At 45.8% G+C, this 23,624-nt stretch overlaps 1 protein-coding gene across 2 annotated transcripts in view; it reads left to right on the top strand.

The window, feature by feature from the left end:
• The first annotated feature begins 3,547 nt into the window (after positions 1–3,547).
• LOC117367244 (solute carrier family 12 member 9-like) overlaps positions 3,548–23,624 on the top strand; it is a 154,406-nt gene continuing 134,329 nt past the window's right edge. For both annotated transcript variants that reach the window (XM_033959668.1, XM_033959669.1), the window contains exons 1-2: positions 3,548–3,682; positions 13,938–14,072. In XM_033959668.1, coding sequence (XP_033815559.1) covers positions 3,553–3,682; positions 13,938–14,072 — 265 coding nt within the window. In that variant the 5' untranslated portion in view covers positions 3,548–3,552. The remainder of the gene's footprint in view (positions 3,683–13,937; positions 14,073–23,624) is intronic.

Below are 23,624 nucleotides of genomic sequence, written 5' to 3' on the forward strand. Positions count from 1 at the left end.
CATGCTAGCGGGGTTAACCTGTGCAATGTTTCATCACACGTTAACCCCCGCGCTGGCCTAAAAATTACCGCTTGCTCATGGGAGGCGGTAGCGGCTAGCGTGGCTTGATAAAAGTCAATAAAGCACTTTAAGTAAAGCCTTATTGTAATAACCAAATGCTTAAAATTTTACAGAAACAAAAGTCATCCGATGAAGAGATCCAAAGTGAAAGACCCACATATGAAAACAATCTAGTCTGGGAGCTGAAGAAAACTTTTCTGCGCATCTTTTGTGCGGTGCCTGGATGGGGCCAGGTCGGTGGCGTATCTAGGGCGGGGCGCTGAAGGTGGTTTGCCCCAGGTGCAGCCAGTAAGCGGTTGGGACCGTTGTCTCCTCTGCTCCCCCCTCTGATGTCAACCTCCTGTTCCTGGACAGAGGACTGACAGAGCCGACAGCCGCACAGACCACTCGTTGCAACCCCCACTACAGGGGGGGGGGGAAGTTGCTCCACCAGGAAGAGGGGGCACTCCTCCACAGGTGACAACCCATGCAGCTATGCCACTGGGCCAGGTACTGACTATCCAGCTTCAATGTAGTGATTTCGCCAGTGGCGGTCAGTGTTTAAAAGGTTTTTGCTGTGTTGGCTGAATACTGACCCCAGAGTCTTTAAGTATAAGATTTGCCGCTGCTGGGTCAGACCCGTGGTCCATCGTGCCCATCAGTCCGCTCAGGTCAAAGACCAGTGCCCTAATTGAGTCTAGCCTTACCTGTGTACATTCTGGTTCAGCAGGAACTTGTCTAACTTTGTCTTGAATCCCTGGAGGGGAATCATCAGCCAAACTACAGACAGAGGCCGAAAGCCAAAATAGTACCAAACACTTGCAGTCTCTTCTTGCTCTTTCTGGGCTCTTTTACCCATGTGTCTCTTCAGATACAGGTTTACCCCAGATGTAATCACAAGTGGCAGCCTCTTTTTCTTTGTAGGAAGTTCTTCTTTACCCAACGTGTGGTGGACACCTGGAATGCGCTTCCAGAGGACGTGATAGGGCAGAGTACGGTACTGGGGTTCAAGAAGGGATTGGATAAATTCCTACTGGAAATGGGGATAGAGGGGTATAGATAGAAGATTACTGCATAGGTCCTGGACCTGTTGGGCCGCCGCGTGAGCGGACTGCTGGGCATGATGAACCTCGGGTCTGACCCAGCAGAGGCATTTCTTATGTTCTTATGTTCTTATGTTCTTATCCCAGGTACGTCCTTGGTGCTCCCCCCACCCCGCTTCTCAGGACCACGACCCCTATTTTCTTCAATCGCTTCTCCGCTTTCTCCATTTCAGAGGTGGTGCTGAGCTGCTTCCCCCTTCCAGATGACATCTTGGCCTCGGCAGCCCTGTCACTCTTCACCTGTTCTTCGCCTGTCACAATGGCTGAGCTAGTCAAAGTCTTTGACCCCTCCCCCCAAAAAAAAACAGGGTATCAGAGTCCAACACCCTTCCCTTCACTCTGCAGTGTGATGGTCAGGGAAGTAGGAGCTAATGACAAAGAGGTGAAAATTCATTCGGTGGGGGGTAAGCGTTTGCTGATCGCTGCCAGAGTTGTTCCTGGATATTCAATGCTGGGCCATGTTCGGGCTTCGGTATTGAATATCCGGTTGATGCGGCTCTGGCTAAAACATGACCTGTTAGCCTGCCATGGGTTGCCGTATAAAAATAGCTCTGTTACGGTTACCCTGGCTGAATATCGCACTTAAGCGGCCACGTGCTGACTCTGCCCCAGAACACTCATTGGGCAAGAAAGCTCTCTCCTTGTTCTGGGAGTTGCAGGGGTTATTTACAAGTCAAAATCCAGTATTTCAGTTCAGCCACTAGAGGTCTCTGTCATTCCTAGCTTGTGCATTATTTGTTTTGCTTATTACTTAGCTGCTTTGTATGCCTCTGCATGCTTCACAGCCCATTAGTATTTAATTTGCATTGCACTAAAAAGCCTTTACATTAATGCAAGTTAACAGGAAAATAATATGTCCTATTGCTTTAATGCAGCTTTGAAAATGGACTGTTTAGAATGTAAGCCCTCTGGGGTTAGGGAAATGCCTTGAGCTGGACACATTTCTTCTGAAGGTGGCCACCTGCCTGTCCCTAAATTCTTCTTGATGGGGTCTGTTGAGGTTACCTCTACTGCTAATGCTATTCTTCTGTTTTTTTCCCACGGCTTTGCTTTTTGTGTGGTTTCTCCGTCTTTCTGTGGAACGCTTTGGTGACATTTATTGTTTTGGTCTGGGACTTGTCCCTTGACCGCCACATCCAGCTTTTTATCAGCTGGAGTTGAAACGTCCCACAGAGGATGCAATCTTAGCAAAGCAGAATTCATCCTAACACTTTCAGCAGGTCCTATGAGATGCTGTTAGCAAAATTGTACGTTTTAGGTTAAACTGTACCTGCTGGACACTGCCTTGAGTGAATCAGTAGATACAAAAAAACACCAGTGCCTTGCTGGGTAGACTGGGTGGACTATAGAGGTGTTTATCTGCTGTCATTTATAATGTAACTATGGGGGTCTTTTTATATTCTTTGGGCCCCTTAGCATTTAGGGTGCCTTAATAAAAGGACCCCTATGTTCCAGATCTGGTCATAGAGCTACCAAGCTTTCACATATTCTTAAATCATGAACCTGTAAGTTTGACCCGTTCCTGGCGCATTTAGTCTGTAGGGCGGGGCCACTTCTCTCTTGCTGGGAGCCACATTGAGTCTATGAAGAAAAATTGCAGGATCCAAGACACAGAGCCAGAGACATTGCGCTTGACCCGGGATGGATGTAGCGAGAACTTCAGGCCAGTGTCTAATAGTCTTTCCTAGGTGACATCAGAGAGAAAGTCATGGTGACTCAGTTTATGTTTGGATACTGACCAGTGACTTTGTGTCATCCGGGGAGCTCAGGAGGGCCCTACAGGCAGCAAAGAACTTAAGCTGCATTTTGAAAAATGTTCCTGATTGCTGAGTTTAATCAAAGTTATGGGAGGCTTCCTGAACATAAGAATAAGCTACTGAGTCAGACCAACCCATAGTCCTGCTTCTAATCATGGCCAAGCATCGATCCAGGGCAAGCAGTGGCTTCCCCCATCTATGTCTCAAGAGCGAGCTATGGACTTTTCCTCCAGGAACTTGTGCAAACTTTTTAAAACCCAGATAGGCTAACTGCTACTACCACATCCTGTGGCAAGGAAGGGGGCAAGTTCCCTTAGGCGGAGCTGGGAAAGGCTCAGGTTTTTATTGAGATGTGGGCGTGGTTGGGAGCACGAGGGCGTCAGTTCTTTCCTCCGAGGGCGTGGCTAAACCCTTGAAGGAGGGGCTGGGAAAGGCTCAGGTTTTTGTTGAGATGTAGGCGTGGCTTGCTGGGCTCTGGGAATCTATTGGAGGTGTGGGCGTGGCTGGACCCTTGGAGGCGGGGCTGGGAAAGGCTCGGGTTTTTATTGAGACGTGGGCGTGGCTGGGAGCACGAGGGAGTTCCCGTGGGCGGAGCTTCCTGCCCCCGTCTCCTAGCGGGACTCCTGCTCCCTCCTGGACCGCGCGATCTTGTCATGGCGGAGCGGAGCCCCCTGCTGCGGGTCGGTCTGGAGGAGCCGGAGCCCCTCCGCCTGTCCACCTTCGTGGGTGTGGTGGTGCCCACCCTCCTGTCCATGGGCAGCGTGGTGCTCTTGCTGCGCCTGGGTGAGTGCGGGGCGGGATTGGAACCCGCATCCCTGGGGAACGCATGTCCAGGCGAAGCTGCCTAATAGCCTAGGGCTGCTGCCCAGGGCTCTGTTTGCTGCCCCCTCCCCCCCTTAGGTGTATTCTTTTTCTTGAGCATGTTTTCATCTCTTCTGTCTCCACTATTATCACAGACCCAGTTGTTGTTGGGTTTCATGAAATCTCTGCTGCTGTTTCCAATGGAGCTCATTTTAGGTTGGGACTTTGCTCCTGCCTCACCCCAGGGGGATGAGGGGAAAGTAGGGTTTATAGGATAGATTGAGAAAGCTTTCGATCGTCTCCATCCGTCCAACTTTTTCTGGAGCCCTACGGGAAAGGGAGTTGGTTATGTGGGGGTGACCCAAAGACACCAGGGGCGGAGGTAGGAAGAGATGTCAGGGCACGGTTAGGGGACTCTTGCCATGGTTGAGGTTTTGGGTTTTTTTAATGTCACCCTTTCTTGCCACTCGGGCACTAACTGGAAAGTTGACATTTAGCACAGAAGTCATTTGCACACGTAAAGGTTTGAGTGAAGACTTGACCTTGAGCCGTTGAATCCAACCCAATGTAAGGTAAAGGCACAAAGCCCCAGTGTATTGTTTACGAGTGAGACTTATTGTTCCCTTTGATGTTCTACCTTTGTTTGTTGAATTGTCCGTTTTGAGTCCGTTCACCTCTTCGGGCATTTCTTATTCGAAGAACCAGAGGAGCAATGAATAAAGCTCAATGTCAGGATGAGAGAGGAAGAGGACCAGGCCTGGGACAGTGATGGAGGGCCGTTTTGATAGCGAATTAAAAAAAAGGGAGACATTCTCCCCAAATCTCGCATGCAATTTATGTTGGTGGGGTCACATGCGTGGAGTCAGTGACCGGCACATGCACGAGAAAAGAGTCGTGAATGTGCGCATGTCCCTGGAAAGCAACACTTGCGTTGTTTGAGCATAGAATATGCTTACATCATATTCACGCAACACACGTGGCTGTAGCGGTCGGTCAGCCGTTGCTATTGTATCAGTGGCGCCATATAAGCCATAAGCAGTGAGTCAATCATAGGCATACAAGAGCTATTGGACGAGGGAAGAAGCAACGTCGACTTTTATCAATCGCGCATAAAACATGACTTTCTCTACAAAAACAAATATAATTCAGGTAAATCGTGTAATTGGTTTTTATGTAAAATTTGATCAAGACCCACAGCCAGAAACACACAAAATAAGGGACTCAAGAAGAAAAGTTGGCTTTTAACAAGTGCGCACGAAACTTGTCTCTCATAAACTCAAAAGATGGGTGATTTGACTATCTTCCACTAAAAATATATAGGATATATTTTTTTAATTTCATTAGTCACAGTCAAAACACAAGTGCTGGCGTTGTAATGGCACCCGCGGACCAGTCGCTGTTTTTTGTCGCCAAAAGCCGACTCCACTCTTCAAAAATGCACCAGAGGGCTCATTTCAATGTTAAAGAGCCATTGTCGGAGACTGCTAGAAACTTTGCTAAAGACAGAGATAATCCATTTTGATAATCCGCCGCTAAACTGCCAGTAAACTGCTTTGCGACCGCGTTAAAGTTTTGAGAATCTTGCCCTAAATGTGCTCAGGGCAGTGTTGAAAGAGAAATGGGGGAGGGGAGGAGGAGGCTGCCATTGGTTTAAGTGTAGAAGTGACGGCAGAAGAGAGGATGCTGAAAACCTACCACCGGCGCTAGAGTGCTCAGAGGGCAGGAGTGCAGGAAACAGCACTAGAGCCCTCTGTTATAATGTAGATGCAAATGAGAGCGTTAGCTATTCTTTCTCATGCTCAGAGAAACATAAGAGTTGCCTCCGCTGAGGCAGACCATAGGTCCATCTTGCTCAGTGGTCCGCACCCGCGGCTGCCCATCAGGCCTATTACCTGAAACAGCGGTCCCTGTCTAATTTTATAACTTACCTCTATCTCTATTCTTTTCTGTACCCTTCTATCCCTTTGTCCTCCAGGTACCTATCCAAACCTTCTTTGAATCCCTGTAGCGTGCTCCTGCTTATTACATCCTCCGGCAGTGCATTCCATGTATCCACCACCCTCTGTGTGAAGAAGAACTTCCTGGCATTTGATCTAAACCTCTCCCCTTTCAATTTCTCTGAGTGCCCCCTTGTACTTGTGGTTCCCCATAATTTGAAAAATCTGTCCCTGTCTATTTTTTCTATACCCTTCATGATCTTGAAGGTTTCTATCATGTCTCCTCTAAGTCTCCGCTTTTCCAGGGAGAAAAGCCCCAGCTTTTTCAGTCTGTCCGTATATGAGAGGTCCTCCATACCCTTTATTAGCTTAGTTGCTCTTCTCTGGACTCTCTCAAGTACCGCCATGTCCTTCTTGAGGTACGAAATGACCAGTACTGGACACAGTACTCCAGGTGCGGGCGCACCATTGCACGATACAGTGGCAGGATGACTTCCTTCGTCCTGGTCGTGATACCCTTCTTAATGATGCCCAACATTTTGTTTGCTTTCCTTGAGGCTGAGGCGCACTGCACCGTCGCCTTCAATGTTGTGTCCACCATCACTCCCAGGTCTCTTTCAAGGTTGTTCACCCCTAGCGGTGAACCCCCCATTTTGTAAGTGAACATCAGGTTCTTTTTCCCTATATGCATGACCTTGCATTTCCCTATGTTGAAGCTCATTTGCCACTTTTTGGCCCATTTTTCCAGTGTTGTCAGATCCTTTTGGAGATCTTCACAGTCCTCCACGTTATTTACCTTGCTATAAAGCTTGGTGTCATCTGCAAATTTAATAACCTCACATTTCGTTCCTGCTTCGTGCCCTAATGCAGGAAAGTTACCGGAGCTGGCATTGGGGTTTTTGAAGGCTGCATTTCCAGCACCGACTGGTGGCTCCTTCCCAGAAACAGAATCTCCCCATTAACCCTGTTTCCCTATTGCTAACTTAAACGGCTAAAGGTCCATTTGATACTCTTCCCTCCTCTGTTTCCAGCTTCAATATAAGCCTCCAAAGTAAAAAAATAAAAATAAAAAAAGCTTATATCTAAAGGTACAGAAAAGAGGTGCCAGAATGTTACATGTGCATAAAAGCCGAGCTTACTGTATGTCTCTTGTGTGCACGTGCCAGGCATCTTTCTCTCCCTTAACTTCCCAACGCATATCTAAATTGCACGCCATTCTGTTCAGCGCTGGAGTTTTGATTGGTCTGCAGGCGAGCTAATGGGGGTTTATCTACCGGCTTTACTATGTCGCTGTGCCTCGGCTTCCTGTGATTTGAAGGGATGCAAAATTAGCACAGCTTCTGCAATTTGGAGATGGTGTTTGTCAGGGGCCTTTTGAGTTTTGTGTTTCTTGAATAACCCTCAAGAGGACATTAAGAGCCAGGAAGAGGAACCTTTAGAGGCCCTGAAATCTTGACGGTGAAAGCGCCAAATGGGATAGGTGGAACATGCGAACCCAGAGAGGAGGTAGGGGTTAATGTGTCCAGTGAACCAAAACCATCAGAAATCTCCAAATATTTGTCAGAAAGAGCCAGTGTCCCTCAGTTGGGTCTATTTTCCTTAAGACCAATGTCCAAAAGAAGTCAAGCTGAAAAATGAACTCACATAATCATTAACCAGCTTTCTTTCAAACATTACCACGTGCCTTAACTTTGCCCACTTAACAAATTCAGTACCCCCCCCCCAAAAAAAAAAAAAAAAAGAACACAGAAGCGTACCGATGCACAAGCTGGGCTCACATCAACGCAGGGATTTGCACTTGGTGAAGTTTAACTCAGATGGAGAACAGGGGTCTAAGCTGAAAGGAGCGATAAAAATGGCTACGGACCTTTATGTGAAGAAAATCAATAAAAACAAGAGAAAAAGGAAGCCGATATGGTTCTCCAACCTAGTGGCTGAGAAAATAAAGGCGAAAGAGTTGGCGTTCATGAAATATAAAAAAAACCCAAGAAGAGGAGAGCAGAAAGGACTACAGGGTGAAACTGAAAGAAGCCAAGAGAGAGATACGTTTAGCGAAGGCACAGGCGGAAGAACAAATGGCTAAAAATGTAAAAAAGGGAGATAAAAATTTTTTCAGATATATTAGTGAAAGGAGGAAGATAAAAAATGGAATTGCTAGGCTAAAAGATGCTGGGAACAAATATGTGGAGAGTGATGAGGAGAAAGCAAATGTGCTAAACAAATACTTCTGTTCTGTGTTCACAGAAGAAAATCCTGGAGAAGGACCGAGATTGTCCGGCAAAGTTACACGAGAAAATGGAGTAGATTCTGCGCCGTTCACGGAGGAGGGTGTTTATGAGCAACTTGAAAAACTGAAGGTGGACAAAGCGATGGGACCAGACGGGATCCATCCCAGGATACTAAGGGAACTCAGAGAGGTTCTGGCGAGTCCTATTAAAGACTTGTTCAACAAATCTCTGGAGACGGGAGTGATTCCTGGGGATTGGAGGAGAGCGGATGTGGTCCCTATTCATAAAAGTGGTCACAGGGATGAAGCAGGAAACTACAGGCCGGTGAGCCTCACTTCAGTTGTTGGAAAAATAATGGAAGTGTTGCTGAAAGAAAGGATAGTGTATTTCCTTGAATCTAATGGGTTACAGGATCCGAGGCAACATGGCTTTACAAAAGGTAAATCGTGCCAAACGAACCTGATTGAATTTTTTGATTGGGTGACCAGAGAGCTGGATCAAGGACATATGCTAGATGTAATTTACTTGGATTTCAGCAAAGCCTTTGATACAGTTCCTCATAGGAGGCTGTTGAACAAACTTGAAGGGCTGAAGTTAGGACCCAAAGTGGTGAACTGGGTCAGAAACTGGCTATCGGACAGACGCCAGAGGGTGGTGGTTAATGGAAGTCGCTCGAAGGAAGGAAAGGTGACTAGTGGAGTCCCTCAGGGTTCGGTGCTGGGGCCAATCCTGTTCAATATGTATGTAAGTGACATTGCTGAAGGGCTAGAAGGAAAAGTGTGCCTTTTTGCAGATGATACCAAGATTTGTAACAGAGTAGACACCGAAGAGGGAGTGGAAAATATGAAAAAGGATCTGCAAAAGTTAGAGGAATGGTCTAATGCCTGGCAACTAAAATTCAATGCAAAGAAATGCAGAGTAATGCATTTGGGGATTAATAATAGGAAGGAACCGTATATGCTGGGAGGAGAGAAGCTGATATGCACGGACGGAGAGAGGGACCTTGGGGTGATAGTGTCCGAAGATCTAAAGGTGAAAAAACAGTGTGATAAGGCAGTGGCTGCTGCCAGAAGGATTCTGGGCTGTATAAAGAGAGGCGTAGTCAGTAGAAGGAAGAAGGTGTTGATGCCCCTGTACAGGTCATTGGTGAGGCCCCACTTGGAGTATTGTGTTCAGTTTTGGAGACCGTATCTGGCGAAAGACGTAAGAAGACTTGAGGCGGTCCAGAGGAGGGCGACGAAAATGATAGGAGGCTTGCGCCAGAAGACGTATGAGGAGAGACTGGAAGACCTGAATATGTATACCCTAGAGGAAAGGAGAGACAGGGGAGATATGATTCAGACGTTCAAATACTTAAAGGGTATTAACGTAGAACAAAATCTTTTCCAGAGAAAGGAAAATGGTAAAACCAGAGGACATAATTTGAGGTTGAGGGGTGGTAGATTCAGGGGCAATGTTAGGAAATTCTACTTTACGGAGAGGGTGGTGGATGCCTGGAATGCGCTCCCGAGAGAGGTGGTGGAGAGTAAAACTGTGACTGAGTTCAAAGAAGCGTGGGATGAACACAGAGGATTTAGAATCAGAAAATAATATTAAATATTGAACTAGGCCAGTAACTGGGCAGACTTGCACGGTCTGTGTCTGTGTATGGCCGTTTGGTGGAGGATGGGCTGGGGAGGGCTTCAATGGCTGGGAGGGTGTAGATGGGCTGGAGTGGGTCTTGACGGAGATTTTGGCAGTTGGAACTCAGGCACAGTACCGGGTAGAGCTTTGGATTCTCGCCCAGAAATAGCTAAGAAGGAAAAAAAAAAAAAAATTTAAATTGAATCAGGTTGGGCAGACTGGATGGACCATTCGGGTCTTTATCTGCCGTCATCTACTATGTTACTATGTTACTATGTTACTATGGGTCACGATTCCTTTACCCAACGTTTTAAATAAGGTCTGGTTTGGGGCATATGATGTTCAGCATTCACAGCTCTGATAATTCTGTTCACGGCTAGGGTTTCAGCACTAAATGGACCCGACGCAGGGAAATGCCATGTAACAGTTAAACCCCTCTAGGTGGACATAAGGATCAACCCATGTAACGGAAAAGACAGCAGATCAAGACCTGAACGGTCCATCCAGCCCATTAGAAATGCATGATTAAGTTAACTTGTCTCTTCTTTGATAGTTCTGGGCCATAGACTGTAAGGTCCACCTGGTATCGTCCTGGGTTCCAAATGCTGAAGTTGCCACCTGAGCTCTCTCCAGCCTATCCAACCATCCCGTTGTTTGCAGGATATCTACCGTAAAGTCTGGCCGGTAACATCGTCCTGTTCCAAGTTAGTGGAGTTCCCTTTGATGCCCTCCCCAGCCCATCCTACACCGAATCACCGTATATGGGATACAAGATGTAGCCGTTTATCCAATACTGGCCTCATTTGTTTGTTTTCTAATTAGAGATCCTCTGTGTTTATCCCACACTTTTTTGAATTCCATCACTGTTTTCCTCTCCTCCACCTCCCTCAGAAGGGCATTCCAGCCATCCACCACCCTCTGCTAAATGATTATGTGAGAGCGTATAAGGATTTGCACAGTTGCGTGACACCAAATATTTGGACACACTGTTTGGCTTTGAAGCCTGGATGTATTTACTTGTCGATATTGTCCTTTGTTTAATGGTGGTTTGGGAACATGTTCTGGCCCATGGAACCCAGTAGCCTGTTTGTGGCAGGATCCCAAGGTCTACCTTAATGATGGTTTATGGACTTTTCCTCCAGGAATTTGGCCAAACCTTTCTTTAAACCCAGCTATGCTAACAGCTTCTACCACTTCCTCTAGCAAGTTCCAGAGCTTAACTGTACACTGAGTCACCATATGTCAGGGAACGTCTCGAGCTGGAATCATGCCCTGAATGACACCTGAGTCCACCAACTATTATCTCCCCTGTCTTTTGTCCCTGTCTCTCTTTAACCCTGCGACTGCACCGCCCACACAGTGCTTGGAACAACTGTGTCGTGTGATTACAAAAGAAATTGCTTTTTTTTAGTACATGATGTCCAGGTTTTCCTCTGGTAAAATGAGGTGTTCGTTAAATGTGTCTGCAAGGTTGAGATTCCAAGAATTGTCAAATTCCCAGAGCTGCATGTTTGTGATGTTCTATCATTGTTTGCAACATTGTATCTTTATTGGGTTAATTGTTCTGACACTGTAATACCACTCCTGCCCTCTCCTCAGCATTCATCCCTCTGTTTTATGCTTTTCTTGGCACTGCTCTGGCCCAGAGCATCTAAGAAACAATAAAGTGCAGAGATGCCAAGGGGGAGCATGTTTTTATCCAGGAACTTTAGCTCCTGCCCATCCGTGCCCGTTGCCAGAGGTTATGGTAAAAGCGGATAGCGTAGCTGGTTTTAAGAAAGGTTTAGACAAATTCCTGGAGGAAAAGTCCATAGTCTGTTATTATTAAGACATGGGGGAAGCCTCTGCTTGCCCTGGATCGGTAGCATGGAATGTTGCTACTCCTTGGGTTTTGGTCAGGTACTAGGGACCTGGATTGGCCACCGTGAGAATGGGCTACTGGGCTTGATAGACCTTTGGTCTGACCCAGGAAGGGAATTCTTATGTTCATTGCCAGCACTGTGACTCTGAACAGCTTCAACTCTGGCAATGCACACTTCTGGCCTGTGGATCGCACAGCAGGGCATGTTAGGATAAGGCTGAAATCCTCTGGTGGTTGCATGTAGGTGGGTCTTTAGAAATTTCTTCATGTCTGACGAGAGATGGCTCTCCAAAGCGCTGGTTTATTTATTCAATTTCTATAACATTCTCCAAGGAGAGCTCAGAATGGTGTTTACATGAGTTTATTCAGGTCCTCAAGCATTTTTCCCTCTCTGTCCCAGTGGGCTCCCAATCTATCTAATGTACCTGGGGCAATGGGGGGGATTAAGTGACTTGCCCAGAGCCACGAGAAGCAGCGTGGGTTTGAACCCACAATCCCAGGGTGCTGGGGTCCCCCCCTCAATGGCGGAATCTTGACAGGTTTTCATGTAGCTAAATTTGGGCTGAGTTAAGCCCCTTATTAGGTTCAGAGTAGACACAGGATTTTCCTGATAAAAATGCCTTATGGTGTCAGTGTGATATATGATGCAACACTGCCCTCCAGTGGTCATTTAGGGGATTATCAATGTAATAGCCCTTACTGTCCTATGAAAAAGCTCTTAAAAATGATCAGATGGGAAGGGATAAAACATGGACCTCACGAACCTCACGGATACGAACCACACATCCTTAAAAATCTTCATTTATTGACAGCTGAGGTTTCAAATTTCATGCCCGTTGGTCCACGTTTTAGCTCCGCATTCAACCGCTGTAACTGTTGCCATTTCTGATCCCATGGATCAACAGTCTTATTAATAATTAATTTGAGGAAACACTTCAGCTAAGGGAGGTCTGCGTTTTACCCCAGAGCTGCGGCAGGAAAATGTATTTTTGTGTGGTTCAACCCAGTCTTGAACCCAGATCAGCAGGGCCCATGACAGATGCCCTAACCTCTAGTCTACCTTCTTAGCTTGTGAACTAATAAAGTTTTACCACTTTTAGACTCAGCATAAACATTAGACAGCCAGACTAAAGTAGAAATAGGGTCGGGGTTGCATGCCACACACAAGCAGTCACCTGGAAAAGTTATTCTGAGAGTTAGGCAGTGGGAGTGAAGTCCAGGGTGGTGTTGGCCTGGCTGGGGGAGGTTTCAAAGGGGGGGGGGGGGACACTTTTAAACTACAGTGAGGAAGTCTAAATATGAACCAGCTGCCACTCTAAACCCACCAAGAAATTCAGTTTCAGATATATTAAATACCATCATACTACAGCTGCCAAGACTTTAGGATCGAATGCAGTATAAGGTAGTCATTTTGACGTCTTCCTGTATTGTCTTCTCTGGCGCTGGGGTTCTGTGCAACAGCTGGCTTGTTTCATAGAAGGTGGTACGCTATATTAACGCTGAGCTCATGGGTTATATAATTAAACAAAATGCAAAAATGTAATAAACCAAAATATCACAGGTACCCAACCCAAAGTTTATCAATAATAGAGTTATTGAAGGAAAGAGATCTCAGAAATTCACACAGAAGATCATACAATCTCACATAGGCTTTAGTGTGGAGGGAGTGTTAATGAATCTGGCATTTTGCAAGCTTTGTGCCTTGAGAAAGCCTGATGTTATAGGGCGAAAACGGACCCCATCGGCAGGCATATGTCCTAGCCAGCAGAAAAGTTGGCAGGCATACGGTATAAGGCGCTAATTTGTCAGCTGAGGGAAGAGAAGCAAAGATCTCCCCATGCTGCTGATATGATAAGTGAATATAACAAAAGTTTATTGTATTCTCATTAATGAGAGAAGATCGGAAATATCCTCAGAATGCTAATAATAGCAAGTTGAGAAATTTTTAAAGAAATATATGGGTGGATAAGTTTTAGATATGCACTGTCACGAATTAAATGATGATAATTCTTGAAAAGTTTTAAAAATATTATTAATGAAGTTTGTTATACTATAAATTTGAAGGTTTTTGGATCTATGAATGAAACCCCCTCTACTCTGTGAGATTGTATGATCTTCTGGTGTGGATTTCTGAGATCCTTTTCCTTCAATATAGCACTCTATTATTGATAAACCATGTGTTGGGTACCTTACATAAGGTAATGCTCATTTGAACTAAACTAAAACTAAACGAAAGCTTAACTTACAGCAATTAATAAACAGGGAATGATAAATAGAAGATTTCAAAAGAATTAATTTTCAAAATGTTTGGCAAATAGAGTAGTTTTTAAAGATTTATGGAAAAATTGAAACAAACTGGATTGCCTTGTGTTCAATTTCAGCCACATTATGTATGAGAATTTCCAAAGGCCCCAGACATCTTTGAAAGTGACTGGCTGAGCACTACCTCGTGACTCCTGAATTCTGGTGCTGTTTGGCTACTTTGTACCATAGAAGCCCTTTGGAGGACTGCAGCCACCTGAGGTCCAGTCCAATCGCTGGACATAGGAGTGGGCTGTTAATTACTCTGTACTTTCTTTCTCTGACAGGCTTTGTGATTGGCCAGTCGGGGCTGTATGAGACGCTCGGCATGCTGGTAGTGGCTTACGCTATCATCTCCATGACGGTGCTTTCGGTTTGCGCCATCTCCACCAATGGCGCTCTGGATGCTGGTGGAGTCTACTGTATCCTTTACTAACAGATTGGCATTGTGGGAATAATTTTAGGAAGGATATAGTGATGTCTGTACAGATGTTTCACAAACCAAAGGAGAAAACATTCAGGTGTTTAAGGGTTTGTTAAAACACCTTCATGAGGTTATGACCATCATCTCTGGTCATTGCTTAATATACTAACATCTTATTGATTAATTTTTATAGAAAAATCAAATTGCATCTCTTTAATGCATATGTAATTAATTATTGCTTAAAACATTTCAGTGCAAATAACTATGGCAGTTTGCGATGAAAAATACTCAATATAATCAGAATAGAAAAAAAGCACTTGTTTCACTTGAAACGGCTTCTTCGCGGGAAGAGCTTAATCAAGAAGCCAAAACGACTCAAGAATCAACCATAGCATGCCGAAATAAATAAAAAAGCAAAATAATCATAGAGCAGAATAAAAAGGCTCTAAAGCAGGTGTGTCAAAGTCCCTCCTCGAGGGCCGCAATCCAGTCGGGTTTTCAGGATTTCCCCAATGAATATGCATGAGATCTATTAGCATACAATGAAAGCAGTGCATGCAAATAGATCTCATGCATCCTAAAAGCCCGACTGGATTGCGGCCCTCGAGGAAGGACTTTGACACCCCTGATCTAAAGAGAGCAACATGGAAGGCTTTGTTTCAATAATGGTGTTTGTTCAACATATCCGAAGTCACTCTCTCTAAAGAAAAACGGATAGAAATGTAGACAAACATTTCCCTTGAGAAACAGCATCCACTCACGGCATATCTGGAACATCGGCATCCACCAACGAGACCAGGTCTATACGCCCATAATTTAGGTAGGGGAACTGCCACCAACGCTATGGCTGGCGAAATGCTGGAGAGATGTGAATAACCTACTGTTTGGCAATAGGTATGTCAATGTGAGGCCCACCTGTGCTCCGCCCGACTAGGAAGGATATTTGCATCAGTGTGTAGAGAGGAGGGATGGTCTACCCTGGGTACCATGTTGGGGGCGCCAGCCTCCTCCTCCTCCGCCCCCCTCCCCCCGGCCTCTTCCCATTCCTCCCTTTGCCTTCCCCATTCCTCTAGTTGAAGTTGTGGTTTACGGCGGTCAACAACTTGCTCTTTGTGACCCATGACGTCACTTCCGGGCACCGCACATAGGAAGTGACAGAGGGGGAACCGATCGGGTCATGAGGAGCACGTTTTTGACCGCCACGAGCAAGAACTTCAACTAGAGGTTCAGGGAAGGGAAGGTGGGTGCGCATGGCAGACGGGATCGGCCAAGGAGCCGGGGAAGAGGCGCCTCTCACCCTTGCTACGCCACAGATTTGCATATTTACAGAGCAGCACTTAAGCAGATTTTCAGTATCTACACGCACATGTGGATACATCACGTTTGTACATGTCCTTGTTCTATCGTTGGTCTGCATGATGCTCCCTTTCTAGAATCTAATCTGGGATTTATGAGTCGCGCTTTGCCTACAAAGGTTCAAGGCAACTTACAGTACAGTTACGGAGAACAGTTTAGTTCGCTGCAAGGATGCGTAGAGATTCATTACAAGACTTTGGGATTCTTTGAGGTAGAGTGTCGTATCGTGCTTTTGAAGAAGTGAATTGGTAAAGCTCAGAGGAGCAAACATTCAGGGGAGGATTACATCTCCATGGATCAGGGGAACGAGCAATCTGGGCCAGATTTTAAAAATGGTGTCACTAGGCACCCTTCTGCCACCTAATTTTAATGTTAATTGGTTTTAAGTGGCATGCTAATTGACTGCTCTGGCATCAGAATCGCGTCTAAGCAGGTGTCAAAGTAGGCCTAGTTACGGGCAAAGATGACCTTGGGCGCCTTTGTGTGCAATTCCCAGTCAAACTAAGGCACCAGTAATGTAGGCGTTTAAAACCCTGGCCTACAGTACCAGCATCTAAGGGTTTTTTTTAGTTGCCGGTAGCCGTGTTTCTATAAACAGAGCCTATGTGTGACTGAAATGCAAACTGTGCCATTTTTGTACTCAACATCCAAAGAAGGCATTGCTTACAGAATCTGGCCCTCTGTGCATAAGATTTTCAAGATAGGATTTAGCTAGACAAAACAATTTTGGAATAATTTAGAAAGGCACAATCACTTAGTTTTCGTAGCCTTAAGTCACTTCCACAATTATTCTCCTTATGGGCTTGGCTTACCCTGCTTCAGTAAAGACCAGTTACCCCTGAAGGTTCTTGCACACATCCCAAATCTTTCCAAGACTCACTCAGTTAGGAATGGGGAAATATCTCTCTCCCCGGGACTCCTTTCCTCAGAGATTTTTCTCTCTCGTGGGGACCTCTTCTCCAATGAGTCTCCTCTGTGGCGGATAAATGCCTCCTTGATGAACCATCAGGGTTACTTTGTTAAATTAGCTCAGCACTGAGCTTTAAAGCCCAGTGCAGTCTGGGACATGTAGTCCTCTCAGTCTTGGGCTGGCAGCCTCTGCTGTATGGAGGTGGAATGGTAGCATTAATGGAAGAGAACCCCTTCCTCTTTCACACCCACCTTGGATGAATTTCTTCAAAATGGGAAGGATTTACTTCCCCACTATTAAATAGCTTGCCTGTGCTTTTGTGTTCCCAGTCCATTTTCAAATCCAGTCCTCATATTTGAAATTTAGGACAGGTCTGGCTTTTTGTGCTGGCCTTTGAAAGTCAGCTCTGAAACTGGAGTTCTGGGTCTTGGGGTCCTTTGACTGGCGTCAGACAGTTCTGCATTTTACCACTTCGTCCTTGAGTTTGCCTCATCTCTTGGATTTTATTGGTCTTTACGTTGAAGGGATGAATTTGTCCTGGATTATAGTACTGAAAGCACAGTTTGCTCTCTTTAGGCTTCCATACAGTGCTCTGGCGTTGGGAGACGTGTCATTGGGGTGCTGACCCACCATTAACTTGACTCCTGCGCGCATTAGAGATCCATTTAATAGCTCTACCCAAAATTGAAATTCTGCTTTCCCCATTTTGCCTTCTTAAGAGTTCGATGACTGTACATTCTCCAGGTGAAGAGCCTCTTTGTGCATGATGAATGGTGAACGTGGAAACAGATTAGGGAGGGTTCATGCACATCATACAGTGTTCCTTATTAAGATTTCATACCATGTTAGGCCTTTCCCTCCCCCTAATCCCAGACCATGTATTGGAGCTATCACCAGAGCTAAAGTGAAGTGTGCCAGTCCCCAGAAAGCAACAGCTCAGCTGAGACTAGACTAATCAGGAGCTGAAGCTGCCTTGGCTTCTCCTGGCTTTGCGCTTACTTACAGCTGGGCATGAAGGAACGATGTGAGCTAAGCCGTATATTCCGCTTTCATTGTGAGCGGCTTAGGAACAGATCTACCTGTTGTGCCAGACGTCCCTCGGACATGATTTTTAATCTCTGGAGGTTGCCATCGACATCTGTCTCACAGCAGGGAGCGGGACTCAGCCCCAGGGGCTCCTGGAAGTGCAACTGCTACAATACTCAAGACAAGAGATGCCAAAGAGAAGCAGAATCAGAGCCTGGATTGGGTGGCAGTCAGTGAATCAATGCTGTTAATAAGGAGGACATGAATAACCTTTTTTAAAAAAGAAGTAATAAATTGGAATAAGGATAATATGTTCCCAACTTCAAAAAGTCAAATGCCAGATTTTGGATTTCTTCTCCTTTTCCAGCTCCGTACGCTCACTAAGGGCTTGGCTTTGCTGCTGAAGACCTGCAGGTGCGGAAACTGTTTTCCAGTGGTAATAGGCCCATCTTTGCTCCTGAGAAAGGGAGGTGAAGTGACTTTCCTAAGCTCACAAGGTGCTTCTCTGAGATTTGAACCCAGATTCCTCTCCTTCCCAGCCCCCTGCTTTAACCACTAGCCCAGACTTGATTCATTAGTGGACCTTGAATTTAGTGCATGCCAAACTGATTTAAAATATGCACCAACCTACAAATTAACGCCGTACAATCAATTTCCCTGTGTGAAATGTGTTTTTAGAAAAATAAACACCTGAAAAAAAGTCTTAACATAACCCAAAGTCTTTCTGCCTATGTACATCCCAGCAAGGCTGCTCCGCTACCCCCTCCCCCACCCTGCTGTTCCACATGCCTGTGAACAATTATCTGAGTTCAGTGTTTTTCGGTATCTCTTCAGTAATGCCAGAAATTCTTGCAACTTTCAGCAAGGAGTGTATCGAGTTCAAATGCAGTTATATTTTGAAGAGCGCATGGAATAATAGATCATACTTACTCTGCTCTGGTGCTTCATGTCCCTCCATTTTGCTGTTTAGCATTTTCTGGTCTCTGTGGCACATTTAAAGAGGCATGGATTTGCTAAACAGCCTTTCTGCGGTACAACCATATTTTATACAGGCACTCTCTCTGTCCCTAGTGGGCTTACGATCTGTTTTTGTACCTGGGTCAATGACAGATTGAGTGACTTACCAGGGTTACGAGGAGTTGCAATGGGGGTCAAATCCAGTGCCCCATGATTCCGCAAGCCTGTTCTTATTTGCTGAACTGCAAAGACCACGTCTTAAAGATGGAGAGCTGTGTTCCATGACATCATCACTAGACTGAGATGCCACAATGGAATTTCTGACAACAGTAAAGGAGAGAATACGCACAGGTCTTTGGATTTCACGTTCTCTACACAGTGGCCAAGGGTACAAGGAAAATGTATATTTGATTTTAAACTTCATATGCTCAGTCTAGTTGGGCAGTCTGCTCCGAGAGCCCTTATGTAGAGAATGACACTGTGATCAAATTCATCATTGTTCCTGTCCCCACGGATCATCGTGGGAAAGCATCCCGTGTCATTCTTTAGTGTCTAATCTCAACCTCAGTCCTTCTACACCAGCATTCTTCAATGCAAGGCTTGAGGGTCAGTGGCTGGAAACCATCCCGTGTCATTCTTAAGTGTCTATCTCAACCTCGGTCCTTCTACACGGGCATTCTACAATGCAAGGCTTGAGGGTCAGTGGCTGGAAACCATCCCATGTCATTCTTTAGTGTCTATCTCAACCTCGGTCCTTCTACACCGGCATTCTACAATGCAAGGCTTGAGGGTCAGTGGCAGAAACCATCCCGTGTCATTCTTAAGTGTCTATCTCAACCTCGGTCCTTCTACACCGGCACTCTTCAATGCAAGGCTTGAGGGTCAGTGGCTGGAAATCAATCCCGTGTCATTCTTAAGTGTCTATCTCAACCTCGGTCCTTCTACACCGGCACTCTTCAATGCAAGGCTTGAGGGTCAGTGGCTGGAAACCATCCCGTGTCATTCTTAAGCGTCTATCTCAACCTCGGTCCTTCTAAACCGGCATTCTACAATGCAAGGCTTGAGGGTCAGTGGCTGGAAACCATCCCGTGTCATTCTTAAGTGTCTATCTCAACCTCGGTCCTTCTACACCGGCACTCTTCAATGCAAGGCTTGAGGGTCAGTGGCTGGAAACCATCCCGTGTCATTCTTAAGTGTCTATCTCAACCTCGGTCCTTCTAAACCGGCATTCTACAATGCAAGGCTTGAGGGTCAGTGGCTGTGCCCACTCATACTGTCTCTGATCCTTCCCTCTTTCCTTAAAGAATGACACGGGGATGGTTTCCCGCAGGGACGGGAATGGTGATGAATTCTCTACCCCATGTGGTGATCGAAGGCACATGAAGGGTGGTGTTGACCTATCTCATCCTTTAATGTGGCAGCCTTGTTTTCTCAGTTCAGTCCCCTTCTCCCATTAACTAGTACACAGAGAGAATGATATGTCGGTGAAGAATTTTACATGAGATTAGGAATGGCCATTTGTTTGAAATGGCCCAGAAAATGTCTGCAGTGTATCCTATGTTGTTTCATGTCATTGGTAAGTAAAAATGAGCAGACCCAAAAAAAGGAAAATGTATGTTTCCGTGGACTCTTAATGTCATAGAAGGAATGCTGCCAAGAGCAGATGCTAACTTAAGGAAAAAAATCCGACCGATGGGAACGAGCGGAAACTAAAGACTGGGGATTAGGGGGAAGCAGGGGGTAATGGGTAGGGCTTGGGCATGCCCAGTGGGGCCCGGGCACTGCACGTGCTCAGAGAGAGAGAAAAAAAATCTCTCTGAGCTATTGGAGAGCTTATCCGCAAATTGGGAGCTGTTGGGACAACACCCATATGTGGCTGACTAGAAACCATGAATATTCCAGAAAATGACATTGGCAAAATATGAAGACACATTTTCTAGCTGCCTATCGCTATGTGAGACTGATCTTGAATTCCAGAAGAAGTGGAACTGCTCAGGCCTTTCTTTGCAGGGGTCTTTGTGCCTTTTATAAAAATGAGCCCAATAACATCAGAAACAATTGGTCTGGAATGGTGCAATTTATTTAGATCTTGCTGCTGTGTTTCGCCGTTAGCTTTGGGGTGCATTTCCCTGTCCCCGTAGTCTCTGAGGGGTTCACACTAATTCTCTGTTGCCCTTGGTTTGGCAAATTGCTTTTCACTTTGCACAGGGGCTGTCTTGTAAAGCCACTGACTCGTTGGCTGTGATTGCAAACGTCGGAGACAAAATCTAATCAATTTTCCAGGCTAAATATTAAGATGGAGATGGTGAGGGGCCTGGGGAGCACCTGCCACATTTCTCTAGCTTGTAGGAAAGAAAATGGATTCCTTTTGTGGTACTACAAGAGCTGAGATACCTCATAAGAGAGGAAGAATTGCATTTATCCGCCAGTGAGAACCTGCTAATGGGCTCTGTGTGTTGGATGTTTTCATAGACGAGAGTATATCTCCTCTGAAAAATTCCCATCTGGCTGGCAGACCTGTTTGCTGGTCATTAAGGCTCTTTTGTAAGTAAATGGCTATTAGGGAAAGTGGAAACAAAAATTTGTGTCCTAATTTTCTGCTGATGGTGAGGGAACTGGAAGATTGAAGTGGTCACTCGTTAAAGCTTTGGGGCTTCTTGTTTATGCCGTTGTTCTGGAAGATTCCTGAAGAGGCCCGTAAGGTGAAACAGGGATGACCCTGTTGGATCTGAGCCAGAGGGGAACGCGGCTAAAAGAAACGCTGCGGGACTGAACCGTTTGAATTAACAAAGGAACACGGTTAACATCAACAAGACCTCAGTGACAATTTGCTGAATATTTGCGGTGGTGTAATTTTGGAACGACAATTTTTCTGCTGGGAACTGTTTTTGCTAATTTTGGATTTTTGATGTAAGAAGAACATAAGAAGTTGCCTCCGCTGAGGCAGACCAGAGGTCCATCTTGCCCAGCGGTCCGCTCCCGCGGCGGCCCATCAGGTCTATTGCCTGAACAGTGTCCCTGACTAATTTTGTAATGCCTCTAATCCTCTAATCCTATCCCTATAACCTACCTCTACTCCTATCTGTACCCCTCAATCCCTTTGTCCTCCAGGTACCTATTCAAACCTTCTTTGAAGCCCTGTAACGTGCTCCTGCCTATCACAGCCTCCGGACGCGCGTTCCATGTATCCACCACCCTCTGGGTGAAAAAGAACTTCCTAGCGTTTGTTCTAAACCTCTCCCCTTTCAATTTCTCTGAGTGCCCCTTTGTACTTGTGGTTCCCCATAATTTAAAAAATCTGTCCCTGTCTACTTTTTCTATGCCCTTCAGGATCTTGAAGGTTTCTATCATGTCTCCTCTAAGTCTCCGCTTCTCCAGGGAGAACAGCCCCAACTTTTTCAGTCTGTCAGTATATGAGAGGTTCTCTATACCCTTTACTAGCTTAGTTGCTCTTCTCTGGACTCCCTCAAGTACTGCCATGTCCTTCTTGAGGTGCGGCGACCAGTACTGGACACAGTACTCCAGATGCGGGCGCACCATTGCTCGATACAGTGGCAGGATGACTTCCTTCGTCCTGGTTGTGATACCCTTCTTAATGATGTGATTAGGACGTTTGCAACAAGCCCTTCAAAGAGGAGAAGTTTGCAGGTTTTTGGCCCGGGAAGCCTAACTGAGGCCTTTTTGCTCCCAATTTCATTATTGTGGGGTTTGAATTGATTAGACCTGTTAAGGAAGAATTCGTGTAGCGAAACTGTGTGAATAGGTTCTTGATTTTGGATCTAAGTAATTTCTTTTTCTAAAAAGTGATATTGTGAAATTACTTTCTCCAAAAAGATTTGATGTATTCTGGTCCCCTTCCCTGGCATAAATTGATTTCTGTGAATTTGCCACGGTCCCAGTCCGCATCCTCATACTCACCCCCACTGGAAATTCCTCCTCTCTACACGGGAGATGAAGTTTTGAGGGCAGGTCAGTGGAAATCGAATTTTGCAATCCACTGCACTTTGTTCCCCCTCCCCCGACATACTTTCCACTCTGAACCCCCGTAGCCCTCGCTGTCCTGGGATTTTCCAATGGACACTGCGCAGTTCGATTTCCCAATCTCTACAAAGTCTGTACATCGCAACAAAGACTTAGTCACAAAAAGGTCCAGTTGAATGACATCACGTGATTAGGATGACTTGTTACCACCATAACAGCCCCCCCCCAGCGCTGTCGGCGCACTGCAGAGCACCCTCGCTAGAGCCTTCCAAGGAAGGAGCGCCCTGTGAGATTAATAGCGCTTTGTAATGTTAATGAAGAATTTACACTTCAATTCAATTTCTAGCAGAGATCAGGTATTGCTTGGATTACATTTGGTAAAATTGCTCAAAAATCATTGAACCTGAAAGAAAACAGCTTCAAATGGGTTTAGAATTATAGTGTTAGCAAAGCAAGCGATTAAGTTCATTTACATTACGGGCCTTCTAAGTGCTCTATTTAATTCTTTGTAAAGGAACGTATGGTGTGCCACAGGGCAGAAGATTTTTCATATTACACTTTTAATGTGCTGTGTATTGAGGGAGATATGAATTTCTGCACTGGGCTCATATATGGTAGCAGTGTAGAGAGCTGGAGCCCTCGTTCATACACCCCGAAGCCATAGGGATGCCAGGATGCATAGGGAGAGGTAGGAGACGGGGGCACAGAGACAACTTGCTTTGGCACCTGCTGCTCATGGTTTGGTATTTCTCTCTTCCTTCCCCATCCTGCAGTCCCAGCCTCTCATTCCCTCAGTCCAGCATCTCTGTCCTCACCACCATTGCTCCTTATCTCTCCCTTTCTTTTCAGTGTCTCTCCCCTTTATTCCTCACTCCTCCCACCTTCTCCTCAGGTTCATGTAGCTTCCTCTCCTCTCTCTTTTCCTCCTCTTCCCCCTCCCCTCCCTCAATCCTGTAATCTTTAGATGGGTTGCCGGCAGCAGTAGCAGCAACAACATGAAAATGGCTGCCTTTGGCCAGTCCCTGTGTCCCATCCTCAGGAAATTGCATCAGAGAAGGCAGGACACGGCCGAGAGAGGTCCCAGGGACTAGCAAAAGGGAACTGTGTTCATGCTGCTGCTGGCAACCCATGCAATGTTTACAGGACTATGGGGAGGGAGCAGTGGAGAGGTGAAGGAGAGACTAGACTGGGGGAGGGGAGAGACACCAGACCTACAGGAGGAACGAGAAGGCTTACAATGGACCAGGTGAGGTAATTTATTTATATACAAAAAATTATTTTCCGTTTAATGCCTAAGCGGGTTACAATAAAAGCATATAT

This window comes from Geotrypetes seraphini, chromosome 9 (genome assembly GCF_902459505.1).
Source record: "Geotrypetes seraphini chromosome 9, aGeoSer1.1, whole genome shotgun sequence".
Taxonomy (NCBI): domain Eukaryota; kingdom Metazoa; phylum Chordata; class Amphibia; order Gymnophiona; family Dermophiidae; genus Geotrypetes; species Geotrypetes seraphini.